At 40.9% G+C, this 20,512-nt stretch overlaps 2 protein-coding genes across 3 annotated transcripts; one reads left to right on the forward strand and one right to left on the reverse strand.

Moving 5' to 3' along the window:
* The first annotated feature begins 551 nt into the window (after window positions 1-551).
* On the forward strand, window positions 552-18,200 carry tor4aa (torsin family 4, member Aa). 2 transcript variants are annotated; one of them, XM_032569296.1, is made up of 3 exons: window positions 552-894; window positions 11,331-11,765; window positions 14,990-18,200. In XM_032569296.1, exons 2-3 carry the CDS (start codon window positions 11,331-11,333, stop codon window positions 15,830-15,832), a joined length of 1,278 nt encoding a protein of 425 aa, XP_032425187.1. In that variant the 5' UTR covers window positions 552-894; the 3' UTR covers window positions 15,833-18,200. The 2 variants fall into 2 exon arrangements, with proteins under 2 accessions (XP_032425187.1, XP_032425186.1); XM_032569295.1 differs by lacking the exon at window positions 552-894 and adding an exon at window positions 5,643-5,818.
* LOC116724014 (piggyBac transposable element-derived protein 3-like) lies at window positions 1,758-5,382 on the reverse strand. The gene is made up of 4 exons (XM_032569293.1): window positions 5,161-5,382; window positions 4,505-4,750; window positions 3,583-4,406; window positions 1,758-3,345 (listed from the first exon to the last, which is right to left on the reverse strand). Exons 1-4 carry the CDS (start codon window positions 5,216-5,218, stop codon window positions 2,581-2,583), a joined length of 1,893 nt encoding a protein of 630 aa, XP_032425184.1. The 5' UTR covers window positions 5,219-5,382; the 3' UTR covers window positions 1,758-2,580.
* Window positions 18,201-20,512: the final 2,312 nt, after the last annotated feature.

Below are 20,512 nucleotides of genomic sequence, written 5' to 3' on the forward strand. Positions count from 1 at the left end.
AAGCTGGAAGACTGCTTGGATTTTCTCACGTTCCGTTTGAGTTTTCACTCACACAAGCAGAAAATGCCGCGTTTTTCCTCATTATATGCAAACAGACGAGGTGACGTTTTGAGCTGCCATGTTTGTGATTTAATGAGATGTGAACTGCTGACAGGCAAATAGCAGTTTGGGACATTTTCGTTGAGGAAACCGCTGCAGTTCCTACAAACATCTCAGATCCAGCCGTTCACGTTTTTACCGCTTTCGGAGTTTTTTTCTCTACGGGACCAAAATCTGTTTGTTGGGATCTAAGTAAATCATAATGTTGTGATTTTTTTGTTCTTTAGAAGGCTTTTAAAATAATCCAACATTTCATCGATTTGTAACTTTAAACAGGGACAAATGTGCATATTTTATCCTTCGTGTCTTATCTACACACTGTTTACATTTTCTCTGCCGCTAACTAAATGCCTTCAGGAAGAAAAGTTTTGAACTTTTTTCATTGGCTGTGCGTTGCACGACGTGGGCGCACGCTCCTAAGGTCCGGCCTGTCAACCAACGCTGATTGGTTGACAGGCCGGTGATGGCTCCGCCCCTCGGAAGCTGCAGCTGATATTCTTGAATTCTCCTCAGTGAAGGAAGAGAAACAACAGAAACCGACTAGTTTGGTCCATTTGCTTCGGACTGAAGCCTCATCCTCTTGTCCAGTTTCGGTTTTGCGTTGCATTAATTTCAAGCACTTTGTCTGAAGTTTTGTTTGGCATACTTTTTTTTCTTCTTCTTCTTCTCGCATTATCGATTTGGTGCCGAGCTGAAAAACTGGACGGCAGGAACCTGAACGTGAACAGAGCCGGTCCGGGTCACTGTGGGATGACGCTACTGGACCTCAGCAAGACGCTCTGGTTCTTCTGACAGGTTGGTCTCAATCTGAATTTTTCTCCTGGGGTTTTTTTTCTTTTCTTTTTCTCCGTTGTTTTATGTTTCAAAGATTTTCCTTCAGAGTTACCCTTTAGATATTAAGGCTCAGAATTTTGCTGCTTTCTTTAAACTTCAGACACCAGAAACACCGATAAAATTCCACTTTAACTTTAAGCTGCATCAATATGCTGAACGTTTATAGAAAACGCTGTTTAATTTGTTTTCATGTTTTCATGTTTATGGTTATTTATTCATTTTCAGACGTCCAAGAGCAAATTCGTGAGATAATTTCTAAATTCAGATATTTATCCTGTTGGTTGTTAGCTCCAATAATCATTCAAGTAATTATCACTGATTTTTAAAAAAATAAAATCGTATTTGCGGCTTTATTCAATCCTTGTTGAAATAATGTGACCAGACCGCCTGATGAGGAGGATTCCTCCTTCAGATTGAATTTTCAGTAAACATACGAGATTAAGCTTTGTTTTGTAAAGAATAATATTTTAATATTTAACGGGTCTCGCGCAGTGTGCAATTCATGCTGCATTTCTGGATTTCCAAGTTGTAATTCTGACTTCCAGCCACTGGGGGAGCTGTTGTTCATATTTCCAGCTTGGCATTTCTGACTTTTCACTCCAAATCATGAAGGACAAATCTCGTTTTTCGGTCCAGTCGCTCGCGCCAGAACCTCAATTATGCAAAAAGTCTCGATTTCACTGCGACTCCCGAAACACAACGCATCTCTCTGTTATCCTCTACTGTTTTATTTCCAGAAAACATTCAAACCAAACAGAATCTAGACAGAATATCTCTTTATTTTTGCTCATTTAACCTCCTGAGACCCGGGCTTTTGTTTGATGTGCATTTTTTATGTCTCCTTACTATTTGGGATTAGTATGACCTAATTTTAGTTGAAATTAAATTTTAGCTTTCTATGTGCTCTTGAACTATGTCAAAACCAATGCCCTCATATGAGGACAATGGGTCTGTTTTTGCATATACATTTTTTCCTTGTCATTTGGGATCATAAGGACCCAATTAGCCTAAAAATGAAATTTTAGCTTTCTACAATAAGTGGTTATCTCAAAACCCAATGTCCTCACACGAGGACATTGGGTCTATCTGTGTGACGATAAGACCATTCAATCAATGTTATTATTTACATCTGTGTTTCACAGTATGTACATTTACATTGCTTTCTGTCCAGACTTTCACAATGAAGACACCATTGGTTAACAAAGTACAAAACTTTATTTTATACTGTCAACAAACATAAAAGTGCAGATAAAAGTGTGCAGCTTTTGCATGGAAAAGTGCAAACTTTATGAACTTCATTATGAACATGTCATAGCGAACTCAGTCATTAATTCAATTATTCCTGCTTGCCTATGTGAAAGGCTTTGCATGGAAAAGTGCAACGTTTATGAGCATCATTATGAACGTGTCATAGCAAACTCAAACAAACATTCAAGTACTCCTACTGGCCTCTGTGAAAGGCTTTGCATGGAAAAGTGCAAACTCTATGAACTTCATTATGAACATGTCATAGCGAACTCAGTCATTAATTCAAGTATTCCTGCTTGCCTATGTGAAAGGCTTTGCATGGAAAAGTGCAACGTTTATGAACATCCTTATGAACGTGTCATAGCAAACTCAAACAAACATTCAAGTATTCAAGTAGTCCTACTGGCCTCCGTGAAAGGCTTCATAGCAGTTGCGCCGACTTTGCAGGCAAAGGAACACATTGCATGTCAGACAGCGAACACGGGATTTCCCAGGGCAGCCTTGTTGTCTGCAACGCATCGGGTTCTTGAGATCAGCAACTTCTGGCAGATGAGCAGCAGAAGCTGTGCGCGCTGAGATGTGGGGGATTGGAGTGACCAGGGATCTTTGGCCAGGTTGTGGACAGCATGCACTCTCTTCCTCTGCATGCGTGACATCACACTTGTTGAGGAACACCTGAGCCACGTCCATGCGGAACGCGAGGAACGTCATGATAGCCTTTCTTGGGGTACCGTGTTCTTGATGATCTCTGCGATACAGCAGCCAGCTGTTGGCCAGAGCAAGATCCATGAAGTGCATAAGCATACGAATCGTCCACTTCTTTGTTCTCACGCTCATCCTGTAGTAGCTCATCATTCTGTCTGATAAGTCTACCCCACCCATCTTTGCATTGTACTCCTGTACAATATTTGGTCGTCTGATGGTTAAGTAGCATTTGTCCTTCTTGGACCACCGCTGGCAGGTATTCTCTGGCTCCTTAGTGTGGACAGCAGAGAGCATCAGGACCGGCTTGTTGTCAAACCATTTCACAACATTCAGTTTCCCATCTCCCCTGACAACTGATGCGGAGGTACCTCTGCCTTGCTGCTTCATGATCTTGTCACTTGGAAGCTTCTGCATTGCTTTTGGGATCCTGTTCTTCATGACTGTACCAGTTAGGTACACCTAAAAACAAAACCAATTATATAATCTCAAAGTGATGTAGCAAGGACAATTTTTTTTATGGCAGCCATCTTGACAGAAAACAGAGTAAACCTGCACCCTGAACCAGACTGACACAACAATTGACCAACAGATGGACACAGATTGATGAATGTTATCATTTGCTGCTGTGAAACCGAAAAAGCAAAAAATAATAATAACAAACTGAACAGTACTTGGGAAACTATATAAAATAAATACCTGCTTCTCCAGCATGGATTCCGCAGCTGATGTGGTGGTGAAGAACCTATCACAGTACACCTTTGTACCAGGATGTACTGTTTTTGTCAGGCGTTTGAGGACCAGGGCTCCCAAACCCAATCCTTCTGCGTCCAGCACCTGTGCAGCCAGTTCCTTTGAACCTTGGTAAACTTCAAAGTCGAGAACGACGCCATCTGCTGTTGCCAGGACAAAATTCTTCATGCCAACTGGATTTGGCTTTAGCGGCACATACTGGCGGAACGGACAGCCTCCAGTGAATGGTATCATCTGTTCATCTATTGAAACGGATTCTGGTCGGGCCTGAGCATGGCAGCCTTTGAGTATGCGATTCATGAAAGGCCTCACCTTCCAGAATTTGTCTGTTTTCCTGTCTTCAGGAATGTCGTCATCAATTACCACCTTCAGATGGCTCCTCAGCTTGAAGAATCGGTCGCGTCTCATTGTGTCACTAATGGCAGGGACTCTCAGGTTAGTGGACCAGAACATGCGGATTTGTGGGTAAGGGATGCAGGACATCAAGATGGATGCTCCAAAAAAGTGGTACATCTCTTCAACCGATGTGTTGAGAGATCTCCCACTTTTAGCTAATGACATAGAATTTGTACAGTCGGCAAGGACTTTCATCAGTTCTATGTCAACGTACTGTTCCATGTACTGCACCGGTGACATATCTGCTCTCTCGTCTTGTTGTTCATCAGCTCCTTGAAATCGGACTAAGACAGGGTTGAATGGAGCAGACTTCCAGTACTCTCTATTTCCATTTCTTGGTCCTGCCCTGCGACCTTGCACATCCTGGTCAGGTTCTGATAATAAAAATACAATACATTTTATTTGCTATATACTCAACTGAATGAAATAAAGTGCTACGGAGCAAAAACATGGGAATTAGGTTATGTCTCACCATCATTCTCAAGATGCTGTTGTTTATGTTGTGGCTCACTCACATCGCTGTCAGTATCTTCACTTATGTCAGCAGCATCAGGTTGATAATCTGAATCAGAATCATCAGGTTGCTCCACAGTTGCTTCACATGGAGCGATTTCACCCACAGCAGGATCATCCTCTTCACCATCTGACAAATCTTCAATCTCAGAGTCATTTGCGATTGCATTTAGCAATCGTTCAGCTCTCAAAAAGGACATTCCCCCTGTAATGATAAAAATGCACAATCTATTTCCTTGTAATAGGAAATAAAAACTTGCTCCACTGGCAAATTATTCTACTTATTTTTTAGTGAAAGTTCGCTTGAAACAAGTGGTGATTGTGTAAAAACAAGTTACTTTTTACAGGATGAGTCTTATTTTAAGTGTAATAAGACTTATTTTGACTAGAAATTAGACATTTTGACTAGAAATAAACACAAATGCTCTTGGAAAAATTTTACGTTTTTGCACTGAAGGTAGACCTGATGTCCTTAAAGAAGTACGTCATGTTTACAGACGTTGTAGCTTGCTAATATTACTCAAATATATCAAATAAGCATGCCACGTGAAGCTACAGACATTATTGTGCATAAATAAACTAGTTTCAATCATAAAATTTGATTAGGATTTTTACCTTGTCCATGTTTCTGTCGGGAGCTGCCGTAGAAGACGTTCACTGTCATCCCCGCCATGTTGTTTTTTTTCAAATGAGTGTAATTTCATTATGAGACCACTAGGTGGTGCAGGCAGGGCCCCCAGATGAGGGCAATTGGTCAAAATTCTTACAAATTAAGTATCATGGTGCAGAACAGCAAAAATGTAATGTCCTCATATGAGGATGCAGGGTCTCAGGAGGATAAGACCCTCTGTGACTCATAACCTCTGTGGTGAACTGATTGTTTCCTCTGTCGTCATGGTGACTGGAGCAATTAACTGCACTTCCAGTTAAACTCACTACAGAAAGGCTCGATATAACCACAAACTGATTCTCAGATGCCTTTAAAATACATATATATATAATATAATAAGCCAGAAAAAGCTGATCCTGAGAGAGAGAGAGAGTCTTAAAAGCTCGAGTGAATTAAAGGAAACAATCATTTGTTAGAGGAGAGACAGCAGAGAGAATAAAAAGAGGAAGAACGAGGCGGAGCCCGCAGTCGGAGGGCTGAGATAACCAGGCTTCCTGCGCTCCGCTGCGTGGGGCTTTTCTCTGCCTTCATTCCAACAAGCCATGGACTAAGACCTTCACTGACAGTCGGCTCACTTTGGACGATCTCATGCCACATTTGAAGGTAATCGGAGAGACAAGTTTTCTTGAGTTTTTTTTTTTTTGGCGTTTTCGCAGCTGAGCGGTAGCTGGAGGTGATGCGCAATCTTCTCTGTGCGCGGCTGAAAACACGTCATTTCATTTTGAAATACACGCTTTAGTGGAATCCGACCTGCAAACCTGTGTTCGTGTGCGCAAACGTGCACGTTCTGGGAAAAAAAAATGCTGGATTTATGAGCAGGAGACTCATAAAGCGACATGTCTAAGTAGTAGTAGTAGCAGGGTGAAGTTTTCGATCCGCCTGGAATGTTGCTGGTCTTTCAGGTCTCTGCATGTGAAGACGCAGGGAAAAACAAACAGATGGGCTCTGATATCCCTCTGCTTTCTGCTCCCACTGATCCCATTTAAATTCTTTAGCGCTGATGTAAAAGAGCCGAGTGTGTGTGAGTGTGTGTTTTGTAACTTTTCCATTTTTCTCTGATCGGTCAGACAAAGCGTTCGCTGTTCTTTGCCTCTCCTGGGTGTAGCTGATAGCTCCTGTGCTGTGAGGCCTGCTGGGAGGTCAGGTTCACACTGCTGCAAAAGTCTGAATGAGAAGTTTCTGCAAAGCAGGTCAGCAGAGATTTCTGGATGAAGTTGAACGTGCGGCATGCAGAGAAAACTGTTGAGTGTGTCATCACTCTGCAGGGCCTTGTGAAGCTTCCCGAATCATCTGGTACTTCCCTCTTTCTCTCTCTCTCTCTTTCTCTCTCCAGTAACAGTGTGATTTTTTTTTTTCTTTTGTATGCCATTTGAATATTATGTAAAAAAAAAAAAAAAGAGAGAGAGAAGCTTTCATTTAAATGCAGATGCTGACTTTTATCTTATCTGATGTCTGCCTGGTAGCTTGGCTTTGCCTGAATCTCCCTGCATCGTTGCTGTTTTCACAGCAATCTGCCTTTTTTTTTTCAGTCAACCCTTATTGATCTGCTGCACTTTCATGCAGCTGAAAGTTGCTGATAGTTTAGCTGAAACTTTGCAAGAAAGCATTTTAAAAAAACAACAAAAAAAAACATTTTAATATCACATGTCTGTGTGGTTGCAGGCACATGTGTTGTCGATTATGACGTTGAGCAACAGTTGGTTTGGCAACGGAGCAAAGCAAGGCGGATGGCAGAAGCATTAAATCCATCAGCTCAGAGCCAAACCTTCCCCACAGCTTCACCCACATGCACCGAATGCCACAATCTTGATTTTTTATTATTATTTGTTTTTTTGTTTTTTTTCCCCCGTGGAAGTAAAAAAGCTCAACCTTTTGACCTGCTATGTTTTAGTTCCGAAAAACCACAAATCCTAGAGTCTGCAGTGCAAACGGAGCGCCGGTCGAACTGAGACGAATGCAGACGTCTGCCGTGTTCAAACTGTTTTAAACGTAAACTTTTATTGCACTTCCTCCAAACGCTGTTTTCGGAGCCGTGGCGCCGCAGACGCACTTGCATCACGCAGCAGAGCTCTGTGGTTGTGAGCAGAGCTCTGTGGTTGTGAGCAGAGCTCTGTGGTTGTGAGCAGAGCTAGCTGGTCCTCCATGATGACCCTCCCGTTTGAGAAGATGTCCTGGCAGAGCGTGAAAGTAAAGCAGGCTGACGGTGTTTCACACTTACTGACGGGTTCCGCTTCGCAGTGCATGTTTCAAAGTAGAAATGTTGCTGCGATGGACCAAATTGGTCTTCTGTGGTTTTTAACCACGATTTTCTGCATCAATAACCAACCTTAGAGCTGCAAATGAGAGAGTTCACCGTCATGTTCTCTAAACTGTGGTTGTTTCAACCCCCAACAGTCGGCATTTTGTTTCCTTGAACCCACAAAGGAAAGACGCAAAGGGCGTCCTTCTCACGAAACCCTCTCCCGTGTTAAACTGTTTCTTGGAAATTCACCATTTTACGCTTTTTCCCCCCCACATTCCTTTTGTACCTCTGTGCCTAAATTGTTTATATTTGTCGATTAATTCTGGCAATAAATGGTCATAAAATGCACACATCTCACGGGTAACTAAACTTAATTGTGCATTCCAATTTTTGAATCATTTGTTTTTGCCACAGATTGTTTCTGTTTCAGTTCATCAAACACCTTTCAATATCAAAGACGACACAAAATGTCACTCTTCAAATGATTTCACGTAGAAAGGGGAAAAACCTCCTCAAATCAAGTTGGCTCTGTGTGAAAAGATTCGGTTTCACTTGTCAGGTGCAGTCACATCACCACGTTTCCTGATGGTAGACTGTGTAGAATATAGAAAACTTTTATTATTGATGACCAGACGACAACATTTCATACCTGCTGAGTCTACAGACGCATTTTTTATTTTTATTTTTTGCCGTTGTCAGCAGGATCATGGAGACCAAGAGCAGAACCAAATGTTGTTTAAAGACTCTGGTTACATTAGTGTTTTATTGGCTTGAGTAAAGACTAAAAATAAATAAAATACTGAACTTAAGCATTCATAAATGGTCAAAATAACACAGGAATAAGTGAGTCCACTGCCTTTTATATTGTCGCTGTTGATTTTCACACATCCTGTCACTTCAGTTCGATTCTTTAAAGATTGTTTGTCTGTAGATGTTGTCTGCTGCGATGATTAAAACCCTGTTAAAATTCTTTTCATCAATTAAGTAGTGATTTAAAAAGAATAAAAAATTTGTCCGGGATACTGATAGCAATGTGTTGTGACGTGTTATTAAACGGTTTCCTCTTGAAAAAATCAGGATGTGCTAAAAACAGAGGAAGGATTAGATGGCATTAGAGGAGGCGCCATGGCTCTGGCTAAACGCTGGAGTTGTCTACTGAACGCTAGCCCCTTCCACCGCAGGCAGGTGGGATTAACATACCTGCGTGGTAAACGAGGGGGTTGAAGTCTGCTCCACCTCTGACTCACAAAGCGATCAGCTGCCAGCGTCGTAGCGTGAGTCATGCAGTGAGTTTGTACGGTTTGTGCGAACAGCCAATCAGTGGATTTTTTTTAAAAGCGTAAACAAGACGAGGAAACTAAGAAGACGACATGCATCATTTAAAATCTGAAGCATCAGTTCGGGCAGCAGCAGCAGGACGACTACGCCGATGACTCGCCGTCACTGCTCTGAAAAGCGCAGCACAGACGGACAAAGATGCTGCATGACATCTGCCGTTGTCCTGGCAACTTGCGAAAGCCAACGGCTGTAGATGTCGCCGTCTACTTGACGGTTTTGTCCAAGAGGCTAATGACTGCTATCAGCCTTTCAATAGAACCCCACTTTGTGCAGCCTGAGTTATCCCTTCATGATGCTACGGCGTCATTAAGTGCAGAACGATTCTAATGAGAGCGATATTTTCTCGTAGCATCTTACACAAGGTTCCTCGTCACCTTGAAATTGAAACGGGTTAACCGAGTTCTGTTTTTAATTATGTAGTATTAACAACAAAACTGTCTGACTAACAGCTTTTTCAAGTTTTCTCATCCTCCACAAGAAGCTGATCTAGTTTGTTTGGCCCAGCCTTAACCTCCTGACTGGAGGTCAAACTGCTCCTCCCACGTGTGAGCTAATCCATTTTATAACAAGCATGACCTCAATGAAGCATAAACGTGTTTCATTGCATAAAGAAGAAGAAAAAAAAGACTTTCCAAAACAGCAATTTGTTCTATAAAGCGACAATAAATTCTTTCCATACCTGCAGTATTCTCCTTGCACCACAGCTGGCCCGGCTTCTCACACCGCAAACTCTGAAGGCAAAACTGCCAACTTGTAAAAACGTTTCCTTTTTAACCCTTTCATGCATAGTGGTCACTACAGTGGACAGCTATCTAAAAGCCATTTTCTTGTGCTTCTTGTGGATTTTTATATTATAAATGCACACAGACCACTGAAGTGGACACTAATGCATCGTAAAATACAGTATAAACTACTGACCATCAGCTGCATGCCAGTAATTATTTTTGTTAAATCCAATATGGCCGACCCTGTCTCTCCTTCTACTGTAGACGACTCTTGCAAGTAAAAAGAAAAATATTGTGACATCAGATAGCCCACTGATATATTTTTTCAAATAACAACTTTGTATTTGGAGAAAATTACAACTGATCACCTAAAAAAAATAAAATATATATATATTTTTTTTAACAAATTTTTTCCCTACCTTTTTCATGCCTTAAGAAAATTTAAAAAAATGGAAAAAATATTTTGGCACAAAGGATCATAATTCATGCATGAAAGGGTTAAACAGACAGGTTCTTTCAAGCTGGGCTCCGTAAGGAGACAGGAAATCCTCCCCTGCAGAGTTTCAGACAGAAAGAGGAAATACGGTCGCTGCTCACGTTGCCGCATCCAGCGGCCTCTCGGAGCCTTCAGAGAAAAACGTGGGATTTATTTTAGAGAGCAAGTTGTTGTGTTATGATGCACATTTAAAGTGATGAAGTGCCAGTAAGACCCGGCCCCTGGAAGGGAGCCAAGGTTGAATTTATGTCCAATGATGGACGTGATCGATTTAAAAGTGCAAACAAACAAGTCAACGCCAATAAATATCAAAATGTCCAGTTGCTAAAAAATAGAAACAACAAAATCAAGGAGTGAGGTGTTTGAGCAAGAAGCAGTTATTATCCAGCCATCCAGCCCACTGCCTGCCTGGGGGATAATAAAAATTTAGCGCTGTAGTTGAGATCAATTATTATTAAAACCTGGGAGATTTCTGTTTCATCTTCTAATTTTCTTCTGACTGGAAGCGACGCTAATGTTTTGGAGGGAAGCTAAAGGTTAAGGCCTTCTAAACTAAAAGACTTGCCACCAAACGGAAATCATCAAAATACCAGTGGAGACGTAGAGAAAGCAATGAAAAGGGTTTTATTTATGAAAGTGTCCTTTAAGAGACGCCTGCCTACCAGAACACACTACTCTGTGAAGTGGAAATAATTTTAAAATCTACTCTGTTGGAATAATTGTAGTTCTTATTGCCCTGAAGGAATGAGGCGCCTCAGCTCCCTGTTGGGGTCAGAAGGTCAAAACAATGTCTGTAGGTACGGAGTCGTCAGTTACAGCTAAACCACAATCTTGTTACTACACTTTAGGAAACAACTGGATGTTTCATCAGTTTCAGCTTTAAGACTCAGAAAGTCTTATTGTGGAGTGAGAACCTGGTTTTTGTTTTTCATTTGTTTTTGTTTTTCATTGAATCAGAGGTTTGGAAGCTTTAATCGAAGCTTTGATCAGGGAAAATGACCAAACTGGATGTTTTTCCAAACTTCCAGAAAACTACAAAACCGTCAAAACACTGAGCTCCTTTAAGTCCAGGCTAGAAACCCAGCAGGTTAGAGATGCTTTTGACTAGTAGCAAATTCATCAACATGTTTAGTGTATATTTGATTATTTTGATGATGGCATTTGACAGAAAGTAAAATTTATTTCTGTCTCATAAATGGTTACTGTGTTGTGTTTTATTTTTTTGAACGGTCTGGTTGTTGAAACGTGTTCTAGACCTTTAGTTTCTAGACGGTGGTGGCTCCTGTAGGTAACGTCTGTCCTCTCTCTCCGTAGATGAGTGACGAAAGCAGCAGCACCTCCTCCTCCCAGTTGGTGGAGGACTTCGAGGGGGAGCCGGACGAGGAGGTGGACAGCGATGGAGGGAAGAACCAGACGGGACAGAGCGGCCCGACCGCGCTGTCCGGCTTCGCCTCTCTGCGCGCCGTCATCCGCATCAAGCAGAAGTACCAGGCCATGAAGCTGCGGCGTCAGGAGATGGCCCACAGCCTGGCGGCGGCGGGCAGCCTCGCCGGGGCTCCGGGCCGCACCAGCCCCAAAATCTTCACCTTTGAGGTTCCCGCCTTTCCTTCTGTCCCTCAGAAGAAGAAGAGGAGGAGGAAGAGGCGAGTGTTGTTTCCCAACGGCGGGCCGCGCAAAACGATGCCCAAGCAGGAGCGCAGCCGGGCCATGTACTGCCTCTACCTGCTGTTCGCTATAGTCTTTGTCCAGGTAAACCACTGACAGTCCTCCAGGTGATGGACGGCTGTGGACATCCTCACTTTGTTTTGTACTCAAATGTTTAGATTTATGTGATTATGGAAAAGCAAAGCATGGAAAGGTTTATTATGTAGAAGCGCCAATCTAGAAGGAAACAAGAAGTTAAGATACAAAAAACTGGCTTCACTTAAAGAGCCAGGATTATGTAAAATCACATATTTTGAGATTTACGTCTTGTTACAGTGTTATTCCCTCATCAAAAACACACCTGGAGTGTTGCTTTGGTATAAAGGTAATTTTATTTCTATAGCACATTTTCAGCAACAAGGCAATACAAAGTGCTTTACAGAAATGAAAAGGAAATGCAAACAAAATAACAAACCAAAGGAAAGAGCAAAAGAAGAAAAAGTTAATAATGTTGATCCAAAGTAAATAAACTAGATTCTCCTATTCAGGGTTGGTAGATAAGTATAAGTAAGTAGCCTGTGGTCTAATTCCTTTTCTTTTTTGGAAGAATAGGCGTCTACAAAGTAGTTACTAAGGTAGTTTTGATTCATTTATGCATGTTTGCGAAATCCTTTGATCTCTGTGGCAACCATTCAGCTGTGCAAAACACGTGGGGGGACTTAGCTCCGCCTTTGAGACGCCGTTTCCAAGCTTCCTCCTCACAGAGCAGCCCTCCCCCCCACAGTTCCCTCTCAGCTCCTTCAGACTAGCCAGTAACAATTAGCAAACACCTGGTATTTGTTGAGCTCATTATACAAACTACTTCTCAGTGTTACACTGGTAAAAACGTTGTTGAAGGGTTTAATACAGGAGCGATGACTTCCTGAAGGCGGAGTTTCAGAAAGAGCAGGAGCTTCTTAAAGGGACGGAGGCCCAATTTCAAGGTGTTAAATATCAAAATCTATATAGCATTTTTGTAACCGCTGATGTTGGCATGGTTACTTAATTGGTGTGATAAATTGGCACTATGTTGCTTGAAAATCCGTAATACCCCTATATAAAGAAAAAGGCAAAATTTACAAAAAAAATTCAAGATGCCAAAAAAAGCTACAGAAATCTATTAAATAAATAGACAGAAATGATCTTAAAAGTGAAATGTTGTCAAGAAATTTCTTCAAACAAGATCCAAAGTGACAAAAGAAGGCTTCGGGGAAGTTTTAACAAACAAAGAAATGCATAAAAAGCAATAAAAAGACAGAAAACATGAAAAAAGATTTGTCTACCGTTCAGAGATGACCTCGCCACAACTGATTTTTAAAACTGTTTTCATCGCAATTTTGAACTTTTTTTTATTTTTATTTTATTTTTCTTATTAACTTTCCTGTAAATACAGTCTAATCAATGAGGGGAAATAAGAAAACAATGTTCTGGACGTGAACAAAAGAAAAACGTACGTTTAACAGAAGAAACCTTTGACATAAACGCTCCGGCCTCAGGCAGAGCTCCTCGGTGAAGCCGCTCCTCTCTGTCTGCGCTGCCGAAGCTCAACTAATGGGATTTTTCTTTGCTGTAAGTTTTAGGTTTCGGTTCAAGCAAAACCTTTCCCCTGCCTGCTTTGCCACGCCTCTGTTTGTTGACGCTATTATTAGCGAGCTGCCATTATTCAGCAGTCTGGATGTGATCAAGCAGATTCAGGTGCTTGTGCCCTGCAGCGCTGCGTTCAGGCAGCTGCAGTAAATACCAGCTCTAATGCACATTCCACAGAACATGACTGCGCCTATTGGAGCGTTACGTTGGAAACCATTAAGAGGGATTAAAAGGTGATGGCGAGTTTTCATCAGCCTTATGTAACGGACCATAAGCTTTACTTTTGCAATTTTAATAAAACTACAATTTAGAAATATATATTCTTAAGAACTTTTCCATAAAGAATGATTTATTATATCAAAATTCATTCCTGACAGCTATGTGCTGTTGGTGTTCCTCATAGTACCATGAGTTGCTCAGTAATTTCTACAGATGCGTTACAGAGTACTTCCCTTTAACCCGTTTTTCCGTTTTGCGAGTCACTGTAATTTTCTTTCACAGTTTAGAAAACGAGTTTGAGGTGAGACAAGCCTTCCTCTTTAGTGAGGTGTTCAAATTTTACTGTTGGTACTAAATGGTCCAGACTAACCTTCTTCTATGTGGCCAGGTTCAAACGCGGAAGAACAAAAGTAATATTTGTGTCAATGATACTTAAATGTGAAGGATTCATTTCAGGTGCTTATCTGGAACTAACTTCGGTTCAACATGTGTACATCTGAAAATGTTTCAATTTAAGATTTGAGAGGAACTTAAAGTAAACTCATACTGCTGGTCTCCGAACCGAAACCGTCAAAATAACGGGGGAGTTTCGTTTCTTAGGATTGCAGTCATTCACACGTTTGTCTTTAGTCTTCTTCAGAAAGGTGGGAAAGTTAGTCTAGATGACTGATGTCTAGATGACGAGCAAAATAGACGGTAACAAAGAAATGATAGATATTAGTACACAGTTGCTAATGGGAAACTGTACTTGATGATGTTATACAAAGAGATGCTTACGGTAAACTAAAGTCTGCAACGATTAATTGGATTAATCATGATCAATCGTGATCACGATTATTAAAATTAACTAATTAGCTAATAGATTAATCATTAACTGGGGTATACAAAAAGCCTATATGTAGATATACATATATATGTAAATATATGTCAAGTTTAAGTTTCACTACAGTCACTAAAGTAATGCTTTGCTATTGCAATAAAATGTTTATGTTCCGAGTTAAAAAGGAACTGAAGTATTAATTTGTTAATGTTATTTTTATTTCTAATAAAATAAATTTGTCTGATTGTCAAAAGAATTGATAGAATAATTGATTACTAAAATAATTATTAGTTGCAACCTTAGCAACCAATCACAAATAGTGAAATAACTACAGAGGATGCGCAGAGACACCAAACCGTTTTCTTGCCTCGGAAAACATTTTGGTTGCAGTTTTAAACTTCGCCACCAGATGTCTCTCAACTCGACACGCTGTACCTTTAACAGACTGATTTTACAACACGAGTGGCCTTTATTCAATAGTAGCTTATAAGGAAGAAGATCATAGGGAGAGAAGGGGAAGATATACAGATGACCAAGGTTTTAGCGTTATCTGTAGTTTTTGAACGTATAAAACTGTTTATTTAATAAAACGCATAAATAAAGCGATGCAAAAATATTCCTGCGTGCCTTCAGATTTCTAAAACGTGTGACCGTTTCTCCCCAGGTGTACAACGCCATAGAGAACCTGGACGACCACGTTCTCCGATACGATCTGGAAGGCTTGGAGAAGACTCTGAGGCGCGAGGTGTTTGGCCAGCAGGGGGCGGTGGAGGGCCTGGTGCACCACCTGAAAGACTACCTGTCCACATACGTACACAACAAGCCGCTGGTGGTGTCCGTCCACGGGCCCAGCGGGGTGGGAAAGAGCCACCTGGGCCGCCTCCTGGCCGGACACTTCCGCTCGGTGGTGGGGGACACCCTGGTGCTGCAGTACTACGTGCTCCACCACTGCCCCCAGGAGGCGGAGGCCATGCAGTGCGCGCGCAACCTCTCCTCTCTCATCTCGGAGATGGTGGAGAAGGCGGAGGAGGAGGAGAAGATCCCGCTCTTCATCTTCGACGAGGCCGAGCACATGCACGTGGAGATCCTGGACGTGCTGCTGCAGCTCGTCGCCTCCAAGCAGTCCAACGAATACCTGAACGCCATCTACCTGTTCCTCAGCAACCTGGGCCACACACACATCACCAAACACATGCTGCAGAACTCCTCCAGCATTTCCTCCGGCCGTCACGGCAACCTGGTCAAGGAGCTGACTCCCATTTTGCGCAACACGTTGGAGAAGCATCACCCGCTGTGGACCGAGGCCGACATCTTGCCCCTGGGACTTCTGGAGAAAGGCCACGTGATGGAGTGCTTTTTGGAAGAAATTACCCGAGAGGGCTTCTACCCAGACCACAGCAACATCGAACGCCTCGCGGGGGAGATCGAGTACTACCCCGTAGTCGCAGGGCGCGAATATTCCCAGTCGGGCTGCAAGCAAGTGGTGGCAAAGGTCAATCTGCTCTGAAACGCTCTTGCGGGAAACCTTTGAAAATTTTTTTTTCTTTTGCATTCCTTTTATCCATGAAGAACAAAAGTGGGAGGGGAGAGCAAGAGAGTGATGAAATCTGAAACTTGAAAAGGCAGAACTGAAAACCCAAAGTCATCAGCAGGAGCCAGAGCTGGAGGTTTTCCAGACAGATGGGAAATAAATCCTGTGAAAATATTCCAAACCCTCCTTACAGGGTCGGTCCACCCAAATGACATCACATTATTTATTACTTACCACTGTTAACATCTCTTTCCATTCAGTACATTTACTGAACCAGGATATGGCAAATTCAAAAATGGACTTCATGGATATCAATTAATAGGCTTAATATGACTTAATGCATACATTACTAAGTCTAATAATTAATGTTATTAGATTTACTTAGGGTTATTATTATTATTATTCATGCCAGTATGAAATTCTCAAGAGATGATTGAGTTTATATTATTCAGACTTGCTGCATAATCTACTTGCTTTTTGCTTTTAAACAGAAAAGCTGTTGCAGCTTAACTATAATATTAATAATATTATGACAGAAATAATAATCTTATCTATACCATTATTATAAACAGATTTAAGCAGTTTAAGAGCAACTTTCAAAAAGGCATTCTTATTATGTAGAGTTTTATACTTTTTTATTGTTCCTCTTCTTGGAGTCTAGGAAGCTAGCTAGCTGGCTAATTAGCTAGGCCATCTGTGCAGGTAGCTAGCTTGCTAACAACGCTATTTTAGTAAAACTGATATGTAGCCCAGTTGATATGTAGTTGTAGCCTTTCTGTAGGCTACAACTACAGGATGTTGTTTCAACCAGCTGACGGTAGAGCCTTGGTTAAAATGATACAGAACATTTTAGTGGCTGTAACCAACAAATGGTTATATTCTAATACGTTACCTTCAAACCTTTTAGCTAGCATTACACTACAAATCAAGTTATTGTATTTTCTTTTTTTTTTTCTAAATTTGAATTTTAGCCATACAATAATTTCTTTCCAAGGTATTTATTTTTTATTCCTGCCATTATGTGACTTTTTCTGCACTGGTATCTCCAACCAGAACCTCTTGTATTTTGTTTGGTTTCAGTATGAAGCTAACCAGCGCAACCTTTTGTCATTATATTAATCACAGATGAAGGGAAGTCGATAAGGGTGTGTATTTGGGTCACGGTTGGTTTGAATTTCCTTAAAAGTCTTCCAAGTTCACAAGAAAAGCTTTCATCAGGAAACCACATTTGCACAATGCAAGGTGGGTGTGCTGGACTAAAAAAAGACAAATGTACCTTCACAGCTGTATTTAGACCTGAATCAGTTATTTAGATTCTTTCTCAGATCTAAAATAACTGAGAGCGAATTGGATCATAAGTATTGTTGCTAGCGTGAGGTAACTTTGCTGCTGTTGCACAGAAATTTCCCCCAAATACTTTTCTATTCTATTATGTCGGAATCTCTTTGTAAACTTAAAAAGGTGATGCTTGTAAAATCGTAAAATCTTTGGCAGATTTTTAAATGTTTAAGTTTGAATTTAGAGCTGCACATTTTTAAAACTGAGACCTCTGGTCTCCAGACCCTTCTGGGACCCATGTGGGTGGATCTTAAAGTGCACACAAACTTGATATGATGTCAAGTTTTTGTGATGTGTAAAAAAATAAAAAAGATAACTTCAGGACTTTTTCTTCCTATACTGTGAAATGTGTGCTCCGCAATTCAACAAAAGAAAGAGAAAAAAAAGCCAGGGGTGGAGATTTAAAAAGAAAAATGCAAAAGCTTGGTTTTGTTATTTATATATGTATTTTTGCTATGTGTATGTAAATTGGGTGGACTAATCCTTGAACCGAAGTAGGCAGCTCAAACAGAAATGACTCCATAAGGACTGAAGGACATGTATTACTTGATGCTGCATTACCACAAAAGGAAAGTGGAGCTTTTCTTCCAGGACCTACTAAACCACCAGGCTGAGACGTTTCTCATTCGCTGATCATTTAAACCAAAAGTCCTGTTCTGTCATAAGGTCCGGCCTGAACCCATCATGCAAATCATGCAGGAGAAGCAACAGAAGGACGCTCTTTATTTCTGCCAGCAGCGACGTGACTTTTGCTCGCATTCGATCATTTCTTTAAAACACGACCCGCGTTCCAAGACCAGTTTATTTATTACACATTCAGACTCGCTTTTATGATTCACGCCGAGTTTACAATGGAGGGGCTGAACTCGGAGTCGGCACAGACCCACACCAGCAGTCTAAATGTTTTCGTGGAGTTGAGAGGTTGGATTTTTTTGTTGTCGTTGTTGTTCAGTCATCTTCGTGTTTATGTTCCGTGTCAATAAAAGTCATTAATACGCTTTATAAACATGGATGCCGGGGGATTCTTCTTCAACACGTGTGTCAAATGTTTTAGGACAATAGTTTTTATAAACTTTAACTTTGAGTTGTATCTTCTCTATAACATCACACACCCACACACAAGCTGTTGATTTGTAAAGTTGAAGATGCAGGCCTTAAAAACTTAGGAAAATCTTTTGCAATTTTGCTAAAAATTGTAACTATAGCTTGTAAACCATTGTGGATCTTTCGCTGTGATATTCCAGTCGTTTTAGTCTGAGTGTCTCTGCAGCTACTTTAAATTATTTCAGATCCCTTTTTAGTTGCTCTCTATGAAACTATGAACTTTTAGACTGGACTGTTTTGCATTTATCTGCAGTTCTCTACTTCTATAGAGTTCTCTGGAGATTAGAGCAATTTTGCATAAAGCGTAGTAATACTTCTATGGAAAATTCTTCACTCTGTTACATTTAGTTCTCTAGACGTCTGTTCATAAGTTTTTGGTTGATGTTTGGACAATTATTCGCGCTAGTTTTGGCAGCTGTGCAGCTGGAGGGATTTACTTTTTTACTTTCTGACAAGGTTTTGTTTTTGTGACAGATAGCAGCTGATTAGCATGAATAAACTCAAATAATCCCAGAGGAGCAGGAAAGGAGGATTCATGGATGGAGAAATAAGAGCAGAGACGGAAGGAGGAAGTTCAAACCGTCTCTTCCATTGAGCATAAAGGTCAAACATCAAATCCACTGGCTTTTCAAACAAACGGCCAGATGGAGAGATTTAAACGGAAGCGTCAAAAGCCAATGAGGTGGATTAGCAGTGTTTGCCAACTGATGGTGTCTTCCAGGACATCGTCTCTGCTACCTGGAAATTGAGCTGTTTGCATGTACTGACAGTCATGAGGCTGTCAGACAGCAACAGTCTGATGTGTTCCTTCATCTTCATGAAGCTTTTTGTTCTCTAACAAACCTCTAAGACCTTCATGGAACAGAAATGATTCATGTGGGTCAGTAAAAAATTTAAAGTGGCAGTATTATGTGTTTTCCAGCCACATAGTGCCATTAATAGAACAATCAAGTAACTTTGCTACTTCCAGTTTTATGAAATTGCTACATTAAATATGACTTAAAAAAAGAAATTTGACTTCAGATTTTAGCGCCCTGAAATTGGGCCTCTGTTTCTTTAAGAAACTCCTGCTCTTTCTGAAACTCCGCCTTCAGGAAGTCATCAAAACATGGCTCCTCTATTAACCCTTTAACAATGTTTTTTTTTTTTTTTTTTTTTTTACCAGCGATGCACTAAGTAACTGGCAGATGCACAGTTCCACCGGGTGTTTGCTAGTCTGAAAAGAGGATACAGCTAAAATACAAAAACGTATACAATTTTACTTATTGTGAATTATACGGAAGAGGATTAAGGCCGCTGGAAAAAGAAAAAGAAGGCGGTGCTTCTACAATAGAAAGTGTTGCAGCATTTAGGTGAGGTTACAAAAACACTGAGGCCTGGACCAGTTAAAACAGAAACACAACCCTCCACATGCATTAGAACCAACATGTGCACGTTTTGTCTTGCTAACCACTAATATTTTTTGCATCCTTCCGGCTGTTGAGTCATTTTCATTGGTCTGTAGCTGCTTGGCAGCATTTGACTCCATTTGTGGTTATTTTGTGGTTTCTTTAATGTTGCAGCGTTTCAACTCTTTGTACAGTCTAATCTCTTTGATATATTAGCCCTTTTTACTGCAGCCATCTTGGAAGCCTTTCCAAAAATACTCACACCCTTATAGTATGTTTTTCATCTTTATTACACATTTGTTGTCAGTGCACTTCCTTGGGATTTTACTTACACAACAGAGTGTGTCGTTATGATGTGGAAGGAAAAGGATAAATACTTTCCAACTTTTCAAACAAAAGCCTGTAAATACTCAGCCACATTTACTCTGATACCCCTACAAAAAAATCCAAAGTAATCAATTTCCACTAAATCCTCTAGTTAGTAAACGTAGACTAACTTTAACATTAGCTACAGTGCATCGATGTATATCCATGTCTTAGAATGGCCTAGTCCAAGTCTGAACCTAAATCCAGTTGAGAATCAGAGGCGGAACTTGAACACTGATGTTCACAGATGCACTCTGTTCAATCTGGGATTCACATATTTTACAAAGATCAGCAAAAATGTGCAAAAGACCCTGACAGACGTATTTCAGTTTTACTTTACGTTAATGCACCACTTTGTGTCGGCAGGTAAACTTTCATAACCGTTTGTGGTTTTAATGATTTCTTTCATGAATCTTGACAGAGATGCACCGATCCGATATTAACATCTTTATCGGTCAGG

This window comes from Xiphophorus hellerii, chromosome 8 (genome assembly GCF_003331165.1).
Source record: "Xiphophorus hellerii strain 12219 chromosome 8, Xiphophorus_hellerii-4.1, whole genome shotgun sequence".
Lineage (NCBI taxonomy): Eukaryota > Metazoa > Chordata > Actinopteri > Cyprinodontiformes > Poeciliidae > Xiphophorus > Xiphophorus hellerii.

Bases quoted from the DNA above. Each gene is read 5' to 3' on its own strand.
- tor4aa (XM_032569295.1), top strand. The intron at 11,766-14,989 runs GTAAACCACTGA...GTTTCTCCCCAG, and splicing joins TCGCTATAGTCTTTGTCCAG to GTGTACAACGCCATAGAGAA.
- LOC116724014 (XM_032569293.1), bottom strand. From the start codon at position 5,218: ATGGCGGGGATGACAGTGAACGTCTTCTACGGCAGCTCCCGACAGAAA. The intron at 4,751-5,160 runs GTAAAAATCCTA...TTATCATTACAG, and splicing joins CCGACAGAAACATGGACAAG to GGGGAATGTCCTTTTTGAGA. The intron at 3,346-3,582 runs GTATTTATTTTA...TTTTGTTTTTAG, and splicing joins AATCCATGCTGGAGAAGCAG to GTGTACCTAACTGGTACAGT.